This window comes from Xiphophorus couchianus, chromosome 18 (genome assembly GCF_001444195.1).
Source record: "Xiphophorus couchianus chromosome 18, X_couchianus-1.0, whole genome shotgun sequence".
Lineage (NCBI taxonomy): Eukaryota > Metazoa > Chordata > Actinopteri > Cyprinodontiformes > Poeciliidae > Xiphophorus > Xiphophorus couchianus.
The window spans coordinates 19,807,674-19,821,019 of record NC_040245.1 but is presented as its reverse complement, the minus strand read 5'-3'; the positions used below and the strand labels follow the sequence as shown (position 1 = coordinate 19,821,019).

The 13,346-nt window shown below is 41.2% G+C and overlaps 1 protein-coding gene across 3 annotated transcripts in view; it reads left to right on the top strand.

Moving 5' to 3' along the window:
- Positions 1 to 13,346, top strand: part of limk1a (LIM domain kinase 1a) — a 50,694-nt gene extending 37,348 nt beyond the window's left edge. For all 3 annotated transcript variants that reach the window (XM_027999256.1, XM_027999257.1, XM_027999258.1), the window contains 13 exons: positions 1,879 to 1,988; positions 2,822 to 3,037; positions 3,167 to 3,272; positions 3,410 to 3,615; positions 4,824 to 5,010; positions 5,248 to 5,334; positions 6,644 to 6,775; positions 6,885 to 6,944; positions 7,238 to 7,303; positions 7,592 to 7,760; positions 7,877 to 7,932; positions 9,044 to 9,201; positions 9,939 to 13,346. In XM_027999256.1, the coding sequence (XP_027855057.1) occupies positions 1,879 to 1,988; positions 2,822 to 3,037; positions 3,167 to 3,272; positions 3,410 to 3,615; positions 4,824 to 5,010; positions 5,248 to 5,334; positions 6,644 to 6,775; positions 6,885 to 6,944; positions 7,238 to 7,303; positions 7,592 to 7,760; positions 7,877 to 7,932; positions 9,044 to 9,201; positions 9,939 to 10,107 (1,722 nt within the window). In that variant the 3' untranslated portion in view covers positions 10,108 to 13,346. The remainder of the gene's footprint in view (positions 1 to 1,878; positions 1,989 to 2,821; positions 3,038 to 3,166; positions 3,273 to 3,409; positions 3,616 to 4,823; positions 5,011 to 5,247; positions 5,335 to 6,643; positions 6,776 to 6,884; positions 6,945 to 7,237; positions 7,304 to 7,591; positions 7,761 to 7,876; positions 7,933 to 9,043; positions 9,202 to 9,938) is intronic.

The window sequence follows — 13,346 nt, the reverse complement described above, 5'->3', positions numbered from 1 at the left end:
GTCCTGATGAGAAAGACGGTAACATCCAGAGGAACCAGACATGTGATGCGTCTCTGCTCCGTTTTAAGAAAGATTCTGATCATGTGGTTGAAATTAGTTTTATTTTAATTAAAATATGTGAGTTCTCTTCATTGCCCTGCTTTGGAAAGGAAGGATGTGTTTTATGGGAAGGGAGCAGCTGTCTGTCTTTAAATGGGTGTGTGTGCCCACATGGCAGACAAATGGCAGCCTTAGTGACAGGCTGAGTCGAGCCGACACCCTCGACGTCTCTGTCCAGCTGTCCTCTCTTCCTGTCCTCTCCTTCTTTACAGGCCTGCACCTAAAGTGACGCAGACGGGGAGAGGAAATCCACATATATCCATAAACAAATGTGATTCCCAAAGTAATGAAGGGAAAGTTGTTTTCCTTCTTCCTCCTTTGCGTTCAGATCTCGGATGTCACACATGGGTCTGTTCAGGTCAGATCCAGGCTCTGATTTATGAATTTATTAGATTTCTGTTTCACTTTTATGCCCTGATCATAAAGGTTGGTTATTCTGTCTCTTCTGTTTTTTGAGGTAGACAAAAACGAAATGCATCACATCAGATTGTTCTTGTATTAAAGTCACATGGTGCTTTATTGCCACTGTGGTTTTTTTAGAGGGAGTATTTATTAAAATAAACACTTTGTTTCTGTGAAGCCTGTGAGTGATCAGCTTATGTTGACCCTTTTCTGTCCAACTTTGGTGTCATTTCTGCTTTATTATTAACATTGTTTCTGTATTTTTGTGAGGGAAGGCAAGCAAAAAATGGACCAATTACAATCCCCAGTCAGTTTCTCAGAGTATTTCTATTTATTTGCATGATTTAAATGCTTTAATTTAAGGCTTTTTTTCTTCAGGACACAATTGAGGAAAATTCAAACTGGCTTTCGTGGCCTTTGTGTTTTTTATTCTGCAGAAAAGCTAGATTCACAACATGTAGGGTAATTAGATGGATTTAACCTCATTGTCTTGTATGCAGAACTCCCTTGTTAGCCTTTCTTTACGTCATTAGCATTGCAGATTGTTGCAGTTGATTAGATCTGTTGAAGGGTTGAAGAAAGATTAAAAATCTGCCTCTGAAAGCAAAAGCTGAGCGCAGCCTCTAGGGAGGAAACGGCTCTGGTGGGCTCAACCTTTGGCACTGACCGCTGCTGCTCATGTTTAACCATAGGCCCTCATTGAGTGTTTGAGTGAGTGCGTTATCTTCATTGACGAGCGACCGATTTACCTGAGAGAGTTGAAGGAGGTCATTAACTCAGGAATGTGGAGGAAAGAGCCATTTAATCAGTGGTTTCAGCAGAAGAGTCAGCAAGAAGGTGCAAGCTTATTTAAAAAGGTGCTTAGTAAGTTGTTTTTTTAAAGAATGTTTTAAATAAATGAATGTTATAAACAGTTATTGTACTGCAGAGGGTGTACTTTAAGTGCTTGTTTTCTCCCCAACACTACAGTTAAAGACTTGTTTGATTATTTTAGCTGTTTTCTGTGTGGAGAACAATCAGAGATGTGAACCCCCAGCAGAGCAGCATCCACACATCTGTCAGCGTGAATCATTTCCTCCTGCCCTGCTCTGTTTTTATAGCAGTAATTCAATTGCACTTCTTGTTTACAAAACTGCCCCCGGCTGCCGCAGACATCTGGCTGCTGCAAACTCGATCTCGGATCTTGCAGCTCTGCTTTAACCCCGGTGACCGAACCTCACCCTGCTTCCCAGATCGGCCGTAAAAACCTCGTGTAGCTTGTAACTCGCCCTGCTTAAAAGCTTTTCTTGTCAGCAAGTTGCTTTTTATTTGATCAGTGAAACAAGCTAGCACCTTGCATAGTTTGAAGGAATAATTAATTTTCTTTTCCCCCTGCAGGTTGCAGGAGAACAGAAGTATCACCCAGAATGCTTCAGCTGTCTGAACTGCAGGGCCTTTATCGGTGATGGAGACACATACGCGCTGGTGGAGAGATCCAAACTGTACTGGTGAGCATCCACCACATCTTGCTGCATTTAAAACCTTAACCTTCAAGTGTCGAAATGGTTAAAACGATGCTTTTAAATAATTTTGTTCATGACAGATAAGAGGTGTGAGCTTCATAATCCTGTCTACGTTTTGTATATTTGCTCAAAGCCGCGTTACCAGCGGGGATGTTTGAGTGGGACTGTCACAAGACGCACGCTTTCAAGCAGATGATTGAAAATGAAACTCCCAAAAGCTTCAGGCGCTCTCCAGTCTTTTCCATCATGCTGCTTCATCGCGATGGCATCTCGCCTCACAGGGAGACACTTTTACCTCGTCATGACCAAGAAAAAGAAAAAAAAAAAGGTCAATCAGCAAGTAACGCAACAGCTGTGATCTCACCATTACTGAGTCATCCTGAGATCCAATGAGGCCAATGGTTTCTACCGACATTCAGTTTCGACAGCCGGCTTGTTAAATAGGTTTTCTACAATTTAAGTTGAAAGTGAAATTACATAGGGAGCAATAAATGCAGATCATAAATTACTCTGTAATCATACATTAGGTTAAGACACAGAACTGATTCCCTCGTAGGTTAATTCCCAGCACATTTCTTATACACAAAACGTCTCGTTTGTTGGCTTTCGAAACTAAGTTGCTCACGTTGAAGGTCAGCCTCCACACAATGATTGCACAGTGAACGCCATGTGCTGGAGCTGGATCTCATCAACAACATGTAATGCTTAAAACACAGATGTAATGAGAGCTCGGCTTTCTTTCACATGGTTTCTCGCACCCTGCAGAGCCGCTTTTCTCAAACCTTCGATCGTATTCCCCGTCTCTCTTCTGACTGCAGCGGTCACTGTTACTACCAGACCATCGTGACGCCCGTGTCGCTGCCGGACTCGCCGCACTCCCGGATCCCGCACACCGTCACGCTTGTGTCCATCCCCCCCTCTGGCGAGGGGAACAACGGATGCAGAGGGCGGGGCTTTTCTGTGGCGATTGACCAGCCGCTCAGCCCCGCCAATGGCTTCAGCCCGGAGCATGGGCGCACTGTCAGGGTGTCCCAGTGAGTGTCAAAGGGTTTTATATTTCATTTAGTCTTACTTGTTTCCTTCTACTTCTGACTTTGCTGTGTGTTGTTTCTATCCTTTTGTTTAAATGTGCTTATTGTCCTGTTTTCTTGTGTTAACTCCAGAGTGGATCCTGACTGCATCAGCCCAGACGTAAAAAACTCCATCCATGTTGGGGACAAGATCCTGGAAATCAATGGGACGCCCATTCACAACGTTCCCCTGGATGAGGTAGAAACTGCCGTCAGGATCTTCCCTCTACTGTGTTGCAGCTGTTTCAGTGAAAAGAGAGCCGGGTTATACTTTCTAGTGTTCCCCCAGTGCACTCTGAAGTTTGGTCTTCATGTGAACCCTCTCTTTTTCTCAAGATCGACCTGCTCATCCAGGAGACCAGCCGGCTGCTGCAGCTCACCATCGAACATGACCCTCATGCTCAGGAGGGAGGCTCCTCGGAGGCCGAGGATCAGGTGGACGGCTGCCTGTTCACCCCGGTGTCGGACGGCCCCAGCCCCACCCTGCCGATCACCCAGGCTCCCAACCCTGACATCAGCAACCTGAAATCACGCATAATCACGTAAGAATAGCTGTTTTTTTAAAAACTGTAAAGGAAGAATAATTATTAAAAACTTTAGACAAATCGTTTGGCTCGTCTTCTTCCTGAAAACCCGGGTCCTCTCAGCGGGCGGGGCAGCCGCTAGAAAGTGGAACCACCACACTGCGCGTTGACGTCACAGATCACAGAGTTTAATTCTATATGAAGCAACACATGAATCAATTAACAAAGCTGCAGAAATACAGAGATATACTCATTACCTGTAACAGGAAAAAATAGAGAAGGAAGAACACGAAAAGACAAAGACGCGTCTTTGGAGAAAGCTTATGTAAAAACCAAAATAGGGGTAACTTTCTGAATTATTACTCCTGTGCACGAACTCTTATACTGAAGGTGTGTTTTCCTTTTTAATATATTCAATTAAGGCGTACCTCTGGTTGACCAACTGGAAGCTACCTTGGACACTCAAAAAAACTTAGAACTCCTCCTAATTTACGCCAAAGATCAAAGGCCATTTGCTCTCTGGTTCACAAAAGAGCGAACAGCTGCATCCTGGCCTCCTGGTTTCTACGGTCATTTGGGTAAAGAAAAACATAAGATAAGATTTCACAGATACTTGTGGAATCCGGAGTCTCTCCCGTTATCTCTCCTTACATAAATTCTCAGGACAAACTTAAATCCAGTAATTTGGTTCAAGGAAAGGTTATCTTCACAAAACCCCATTTAGCATAAATCCTGAGCAATTTTCTAATAGTAAAACAAAACATTTCATTGTAACAATTTCCATTTGCTTCTAATATTGTCACAGATAATACAGTTTTCAAATACATTCATCATTTTGTAGTTTAAAAATGGAATAATACAATCTTCAGTAAAAACATGGTATTAATATTCAGAAATTAAATGTTAGGGTTTCAATCTTTTATTTTGCATTCATTTTACACCATCCCAAATGCTGGCCTCTGGCAGGTCTCCCCCACTGCCTGCAAGAATGTTAATTTTATGGCTCTGTGCTCTGGCCTCTGCGGGAGGCCCCATTTGAGTGATCTGCATTTTGACCCCTGTTTGTCTGATTCAAAATAAGAGTGTGAAATGTACCTTTTTCCGCCTGCCGTCAGATTAACTATTTTAAACACTAAAATAATAATTTTCCTCAACAAAACACATACAAATTATGCAACTGCAGTGTGGACTGTAGTCAGATTGTCTTTATCTCTTGTCTCTCTCAGGCGGAGCTGCAGCATTGATAAGTCACCGGGCTCCAGCAACGCAGCATCACCCGTCTCACACAGGAAGGACATCAATCGGTCAGAGTCGCTCCGGGTCGTCTCCAATCGGACTCACCGCATCTTCCGCCCGTCTGACCTCATCCACGGAGAAGTCCTCGGGAAGGGATGCTTCGGACAAGCCATAAAGGTAACCCTGTTTATATATTGCACATTTCTGCCAAATGTGGGCATACCTAAAGCCTCCAGAAGATGGCAGCATTGAGAGAAGCTGGATGGAATCTCAACGCAGGAAGGGAAGATGTTGGTTTTAACACTTCATGGACATTTTTTCAGTTCTCATGTCGTCATGAATGAACTCTTTACGGTTAATGCTCTCCCTTCCTGTCGCTCATCTCTGTCTGTACATGGCTGTGTCATGTTGCAGGTGACTCACAAGGAAACGGGGGAGGTGATGGTGATGAAGGAGTTGATTCGTTTTGACGACGAAACACAGAGAACATTTCTGAAAGAGGTGAGCGCAGACCTTACAGGGCAGGTTAGAGGTTTAATGTAGAAGATTCAGTATGTTCACAATTAGTTTGAGCACAACTTTTACAGCAACACATTACTGGTCAGAAGAAGCCACAAGGTGCAATTTCAGGGAATAGGCGATGCCTTGCATAACCTCTGGTAAAGTTTAAGAGGGGGAGTGCTTTCATTCTCTTCTCCCACAAATGACAAATTTTTCTCTCCCACACAAAACCTTAACGCCTCCCTAGACTCTTAATTCATGTTTAATTATAACAGAGAACAAACATTTGGACTTCTGTCGCACTATTTTATCCTTTTCATAAAACTAATGTACTGTGTCTTTACTAAAATTACAATTAAATTCCCTTTAATATGGCCAGAGCCAACAAAAAGAATGTTATTCCCCTTGAAGATTTTCACCTCCAACATATTTTATTGGGATTTAATCTGGTAAAACAGCATGAAGTACTGCATTGTTGTAAAGTTAAAGTAAAAATACTTATCTAAAGAGCTGGTTATGGATTTATTTAGTATCATTAAGTTAATGCACAGATGAATTTGCTTCAATCTACACCGACCCATTGTGGTTCTGGTTCTATGTTGTCTGATTGTGGGGTAGACGTTTTAATTTCCAGTGTTTCAAATTTAATTTGTAACATACTTTTTCCTTTTAAAACCAAGCCTCATTTCTTTTCCACTATTATGGGTTTCTCACATAAATTGTTAGTTTCTGGTTTTAACATGGCAAAATAGAAAAAGCTTAAACGGTACGGACACTTCATTGTGTCTGTGTCCATTATGTTTATTTAAATAGCAAGCAGACATCCAAGACCTCAGGATACAGTCTGAATTTAGCCTTCTGCTTAGTGTTTCATCCTCAGTATTGAAGCCTCAAGCACCTATTTATTAATGTTTCTGTGTATTTATGTGTGTGGTTGCAGCTTTTACTAAGGGCTTGCTTTGTACTTTCCCCTGCAAGTCTCACATTACCAGGTCTCTTTTAATTTTGCTTGCAACAGGAAGACAAATGCTTGGTGTGATTGTAGCCCTAACCTCTCAAGCAGTAACAATGCCCAGTCTGAGAAGGCTGCGGTTGTGGCACCATTTGTAGCAACCTAATCAGTTTATAGTTACATTAAATGTGATTAAATGAACAAATGTGTTTGCTGTACTGAAGTCTTAACTTGCCTTTTGCTTTGGATGTTTATCGTCCCAGGCATTATATAAAATGCTTCAGGCCGACATTATTGTTGACTTTTGCTTTTTTTTTGCTCCATAACTGAAGTGACTGTTTGTTAATCCGTCCTCAGGTGAAGGTGATGCGCTGCCTGGACCACCCCAACGTGCTCAAGTTCATCGGAGTCCTGTACAAAGACAAGAGACTCAACTTCATTGCAGAGTACATAAAGGGAGGAACCCTGAGGGAAATAATCAAGAAGATGGTAAGAATGACATGGGATGATATGTGTTATAATGAAATTATCTGGTTTTCTCACCCTTAACAGTTTTGTCTGCTGAAACCTAAAATTTAAGTGCAATTTCTATTTGCAGGACAATAACTTTCCCTGGAACCAGAGGGTCAGTTTTGCAAAGGACATTGCTGCTGGAATGGTGAGTTCAGAAACTGAGAAGTCAATCTGATTCCAACAGCAGCAGCACAAGGTGCAATGACCACTGCTGCCTCCCTCTAGTGGTCAACGTAGAGCAATACAAGCCTTGTGTAAATCGTTCCTGTAGCTCTCACTAAAAGTGTTCAGAAGCTTGCAAACATCAGCTTTTTTTGTTTTGTTTTTCTCAGAATGAGTGCAGCTTAATTTTACTTTTCTGCTTTGAGGCAACTTTTGATCACCCAGTTTAATTAATTATTTTTATTTTCCCTCTCCCCTCTTTTATCTGTCTCTTAGACATACTTGCATTCAATGAACATAATCCACCGGGACCTGAACTCGCACAACTGTCTTGTCCGAGAGGTAAGGAACGTTTACTCCACTCAAATATGTCTGTGCTTACACACCTTTATTGTTTAAGTGTGTTAATATTTTGTGCACTAACCTTTTTCCATGCTGAAAAACAATTTAAAATGTACAGATTAATTTTGCTTGACCTAACAGAAGAAAACATTATACATAAAAAAAAGGCATCTCTGAAAACCTTGAGTTAAAAAATTCCAACCACTTTGCTAAAGCACAATATTTTGAAGCTTATATCTTGACTATCACACTTACTAAAAGCACTTTTTTGAATATCTGCTCATTTAGGACCACACTCTGGTGGTGGCAGACTTTGGCCTGGCTCGGCTCATGGTGGACGATAAATGTGAAAATAAGCTGACGCAGGGAAAACTGTCGGGCCTGAAGAAGCCCGACCGCAGGAAGAGGTACACGGTGGTGGGGAACCCCTACTGGATGGCTCCGGAGATGATTCATGGTATGATATACAGCAGAACATGTGGTAATCTAAATAATCCTGACTTTCTCTGTGCCCTTTTCCTGCTGATTTATGCTAGTAATTTATATACTATCATTATTTTATGTCCTGTTTAGGCAAAAGCTACGATGAGAGAGTGGACATCTTTTCCTTTGGTATTATGCTATGTGAGGTAAGTAGCTGTTTAGCTTGTATAAAGCTAAGAACTAATGTGCAATAAACCTGAGCATAAATACTTTTATTTGCATGTTTGGGATTAATAACCTTTCCCTGCCAACCAAAAGATGCATCAGTTTATAAAAGATAATTTCCCTTGTCCAATATTTAGGATCAGAATGCAACATCCTTGCAATGAACCCGATTTTAAGGCAGATTTACCAAAATGTCTCCAATTGAGGCTTTAAATCAGACAGGAGAAACACCCTGCTGATAAAAGGAGATGTGATTGATGCTTTTTAATTGTCTGTTCAGTGGCTGGCAGCTCCGACTGAGTGCTGCTGTGTTTGGCTGACTTTTTCAGACCCTTTAAAAATAAAAAGTTATTTTGCCTCAGAACATGTACCTACCAGAATCTGTGGTCCGCCGCTGCCATAGGACAACTGCAAACCGCTCCGTCCTTCTGCACAGGAAGGAAGGGTTGTCCGTGGATGCAGTAATTAGAGGTGGTACCAAGTGCACTGAGGGTAACCACGATGCCAGTAAAGGGCCTCATTTTAGTCGGTGTCCGGCAGTGGAGTTTGCAAAATGTGAGCCCTAGTAGAAAGTTTGACTCATCATTTTTTCCTTTTTTGTTGTGTCTATTCTGCTTGAAAAATCTGCCATTTTGGCGACTTTTGATGGATTTTGTCAACATTTCAAACTCATTAAATGCATTTTCCATTTCATTTTATGAGGGAATAGTTTCACTCTGCCAAATTTCAACGTCTCTAAAAGTGGAATACATTTTTTCCAGCAGCCCTGCTGAGTTGTTGGAAGGGAGCCTGGACACACATCATCCTCCTGCTCCTATGATTTGGGCTCATGGGTTTAGTTAAGTCGGTCAGAGGCCCCAGACTATGACTTCTCCAGATGGACAGCATTTTTCAGCGACTGTGTGACGGATTAGTGTGCAGTAGAGCAAAGCCTTATGTGGCGACTGACAGACAGATTGTTTTGGTCTGGCGAGAGCAATCTGCTTTAGTTGGGAAGGATTTACTGGTTTCCAGTAGAAACTCTTCAGACACCTCCATCTTCAAATCTTCTCACTCGTGTTTTTAACCTTTTCCCTGTTTTGCCCTCTGCAGATCATTGGTCGGGTCAACGCAGATCCAGATTACCTCCCCAGAGCGATGGACTTTGGACTGAACATTTCTGGCTTCCTGGAGAACTACTATCCTCCCAATTGTCCCCCTGCCTTCTTTCCTATTGCTGCTTTGTGCTGTGACCTCGATGCAGACAAAAGGTCAGAAATCTCCCAAAAAATGTGCACTGAAATCGGACTTAAAAATATTTCATTACCTGGGATTTTGTTTTATTGGGAAAGTTTTTTACCTGTTTTTACAACCTTTTCAGACTTGTCTGTAGAGGTTAAATTGATTTCATTGTCCAAAAGCAATAGATACGCAAGAATCACAAATTAAATATCCAAGAACAAAAAAGGTTATAGCTTTATGAACTCAGCTTCAATTCATGAATTGAACATTTGTATGGTGATTTGTTGAATGAAGAGGAGAATGTTAAAAGAAATGTAGCTGAACGTATCAAGTTTAAGACCCATCCATACCTGCAGTTTGCCACAAATAAGAATATGAAGATGTAATTAAAGTAACTGACTAGCCAGCATATTTTAACTTTTTATTTTTGACCAGCATTGTTACTCTTCCTAATCTCCCAGTGACTATCTGATCAAAATAGTCTAAGATTATTCAAAACAAAGTGAAGCATTGGAAAATCTCACCTTCTTGGTCTAAATGTTCCTTTCTGCTCGCAAAATCTGCTCCTTTGATATATTTTTTTAAAGTTATGTATCTGTTATATATGATATTTGCTTTTAAGTGACAACATCTACAGCAGCACAAAACTCTGATTTCTAAAACTACTTAGATGGAGGAATAAAAACTGTTAGAAAATTCTGGGTGAGAAGGGCTTTTGATGATGAATCCAAAGGTCATTTTTCCTTGTGCCCTTTGAACTTTACAGACCTGCATTCTCTAAACTGGAGGAGTGGTTGGAGAACCTCAAGATGCACTTGGACATTGGTCTGCCGCTGATGTCTGAACTGGACCAGTTGCACAAGGCTTTCTGGGAGCACCACAGCATCCCACGCCCTGACAACGGCCTGCACACTCATCCGGAGCAACCCGAGTGAAGCGCCGCGAGAGGTGTGGCAACGTTGGAGTTGACCCCTCAGGAGACAGTGACCCACCTGCCTCGGGCGGCAGAACGCTGCTGGAGGAGATTTTCTAATGGCCCGTCACGACTGAAGCAGATGACACTGGTTTTAGCTGGCGCAGGCCGGATGAATAGACTCAGGGGGAAAATATGAATTTGAAAAGCCACCAGTGTGTGATGCCTGCACGTGCACATACACACACATTCTCACTGCAGCTGCTTCTGAAGCTAAAGTAAAATATATCATATGCAATCAGAAACAAATTTTCACGCAACACTTCAATCACATAGATTTAGCAGAAGTGGTCCCACTAGAGAATACTTACTGTGCTTTTTACTGTAGTGTGTAACTTCACATGCAAAACATAGCAGCAAATCTTCAGCCGCGTCGCTTCATGTCTCCAGACTGCATGATGCAGTTTGTGTCTACGGACACTTGCTGTGTTTGGTTTTCTTTTGGATCTCAGAACAGAATTTATTAGAAATGCAAGCAAAATGCAACGGCCTCCCAGTGTCTGAGGGACAGTTTGTAGACCTTCTTGTACAAGTGAAGTGAAACTTTTCAAGCTTTAAGTATCCAATTGACAAATGCATGGCTGTAAATAATGCTGCCACGTCAATTCCCGCTTCAGTGTGCCCCTCTGACCCCATTCAGTCATGAACCACTTGGAGTTGCCCGTCTCTCCTGTTTATACTGTAGCACTGAATTTATGGTAAAAGTACACGTCCTACATTTGGTACTTCTTCTCTCCATTTAGAGAGTTCTTAGTGCATACCATTGACATTAACACTCAAATACATTATGTGTACATAAGCGGCAACTTTGTAAATGTTTTAAATATTGAAAATGTACAGACATATTTTATATACGTACGTTATATCGCCATATTTTTATTGGCTGGCCAGCTGAAAGGAGACTGGAGGTATCACTGCAGTTAAAAAGGCACGGCAGAAATATTTTTTAATTTACGTGTTGTCACTGTGTCAGGGTAAATGCTTTGAGACCATCTTCAAACACCTAAAAACCTCTGCTAAAAATTATTTTGAAACAAAAAAAAAAACAAAAAAAACCTGAGAACCAATTTTCATAAATGTACGCATTCACTTTTCAACCCTTCTGCAATCAAGTCAAATGTTACTGCAACTTTGCAGCTACAGTGCCTCGATGAGTATTTATACCATAAACCTTTTCACAATTTGTCGCTTTAGTTTGGAAGGATTTACTGGTTTCCAGTAGAAAGGCTTCAGAACCATAAACTTTAATGTATTTTATTGGGATTTTAAGTTGATGAACTGGTTGGACTTGTCTCTGCTAACTTTGCGCATTTACCGACTGAGATCTTTACCCATTTTTCTTTGCACAATAGCTCAATATCAGTCAGATGCCAAGTACATGGTATTCAATTCATTTCAAAAACGTCTTATGAATCCTAGAGAAACAAATGATTAAATAAGATATACATTTTATAGCTATCATCAATTTTCTCAATTGGATTTGGGTCTGGACTTTGACCTGTGATCCATGATAAAGCTGTAGCTTTGACTTTATGTGTAAGGAAGTTTTGCTGCTGAAATCCTCTACTTTTTCACTAGAAAGTCCCAATTTAAAACATTGAAGTTTCTGTTTGTGTTCTGAGAAAGTATGAAAAAACTTGAGGGGTGTAAATATGTTTGGAAGGCGCTGTACGTATTCTGATCATCTCTATTCCCCATCCTGGAAAAAAAACCAATAATCCATGCTCTCATTTCTGATGTACTGCATCATAGTGAAGGTGTTACATCACCAGGTACTGCCTCATCATGTCAGCTGTCTGTCCATGTTCCTGTCTGTCCTCCTGAGGATCGACCCCACTGTTTGTTTACATATAAGAGCTAGATGTACTGTAAATATCTCTGTATATACGCGTCTGTCTCCTCAGAAATAATCTCCAGCACTGTCAGACTTCTGCGGCACCTTCTAACAAACCGTCTCTCTGTCTTTATTCTGCGAATCTTTTAGTTTATTTTAAATTTGCTGCATGATGTAGTGGCCAGGTCTTCGCCGCTTTTACTACAAACTTTTGTTTGCACTAACTGGCCGATCTGGGCCGTGTCTTCTTGTTTCTTTTTCTCTTGGGCTACTTGTGATAAGGAAAATGATAAATGTGAGTTCAGGTTGATATTTGAATGCAAGCCGCTGATGGAGCCTTTCAACTGTTAAAAAAAAGGGATCTGGTAAGTTCACCCTCTCAGTAGCAAATTGAACTTATTTCATTATTTAGATGCAGCTCAAATTGAATTAAAATCGTGTGTGCCATGCAATATAGTGCTAGGCACAGAAAAAGCTAGCTGGGTTGCATTTTAGAGATGAAACGCTGGTGTTTTTGCTACTGTGAGGTTGTGATGACCCAGTTCTGCCTGCCGTCTACAGACTGGCTCTTTGTGAGTGCTGTTCTGTGCTGTTTCTGACTGCTTGTGATGCCCACAGAGGCTGCAATCACTCTTTCTGAGAGCTGAGCACTAAAAACCTCACCTCTTCCTCACCTTAAATCTTTTTGGCTCAGGGCCGTAATTTCTTCTGGAGCTTTTTCCTCAGATCTTAATAAGTACCCACCGGTAACAGTGAGACTGGAAGAGCATGTTAAACGCCTGTCACTCTGTAGGGGAAAAATTAACAAAAGCCCTCCCCCGTTTCTCACATGCATGCACACACAAGTGGCTCCGTGTTTCCTCCACTGCTCCTGTCTGAGCCATGTCGAGCATATTAGATGTCAGCCAGGACGTGTTGATCACTGAGAATGTCACCGCAGCACTTCTTCGCAAAGGATCGTTACCTCTGAACAATGCTGTGCCTTTGTTGTAAGCTAGCCTTGCCAACGACTCGAAAACATGAACTGATTTCCTGTTGAGTTTTTATTTTAATGCATCAGCCTGATTCAAGCGAACTGAACATCAGAGTTGACACCATGACCTGTAAGATTTCATCTTCTTCTGTATCATATTTATATTTTCAGGATCTCCATTGTGAGTTTTGATACTTTGTTATAATATTCTTTTTTTGTCTTATTTAATTTTTTTTTTTTTTTTTTTTTTTTTAATTTTTTTTTTTACACAAGCTGTGAAAAACGATTCTGCACTTTAATCCTGACCATTTGGACTCTGAGGAGGTTACTGTGTTTTTGTTTGTTTTTTTTCTTTATTTTTTGTCACAGCTGAAAATAAAATGATGCTTCTTAA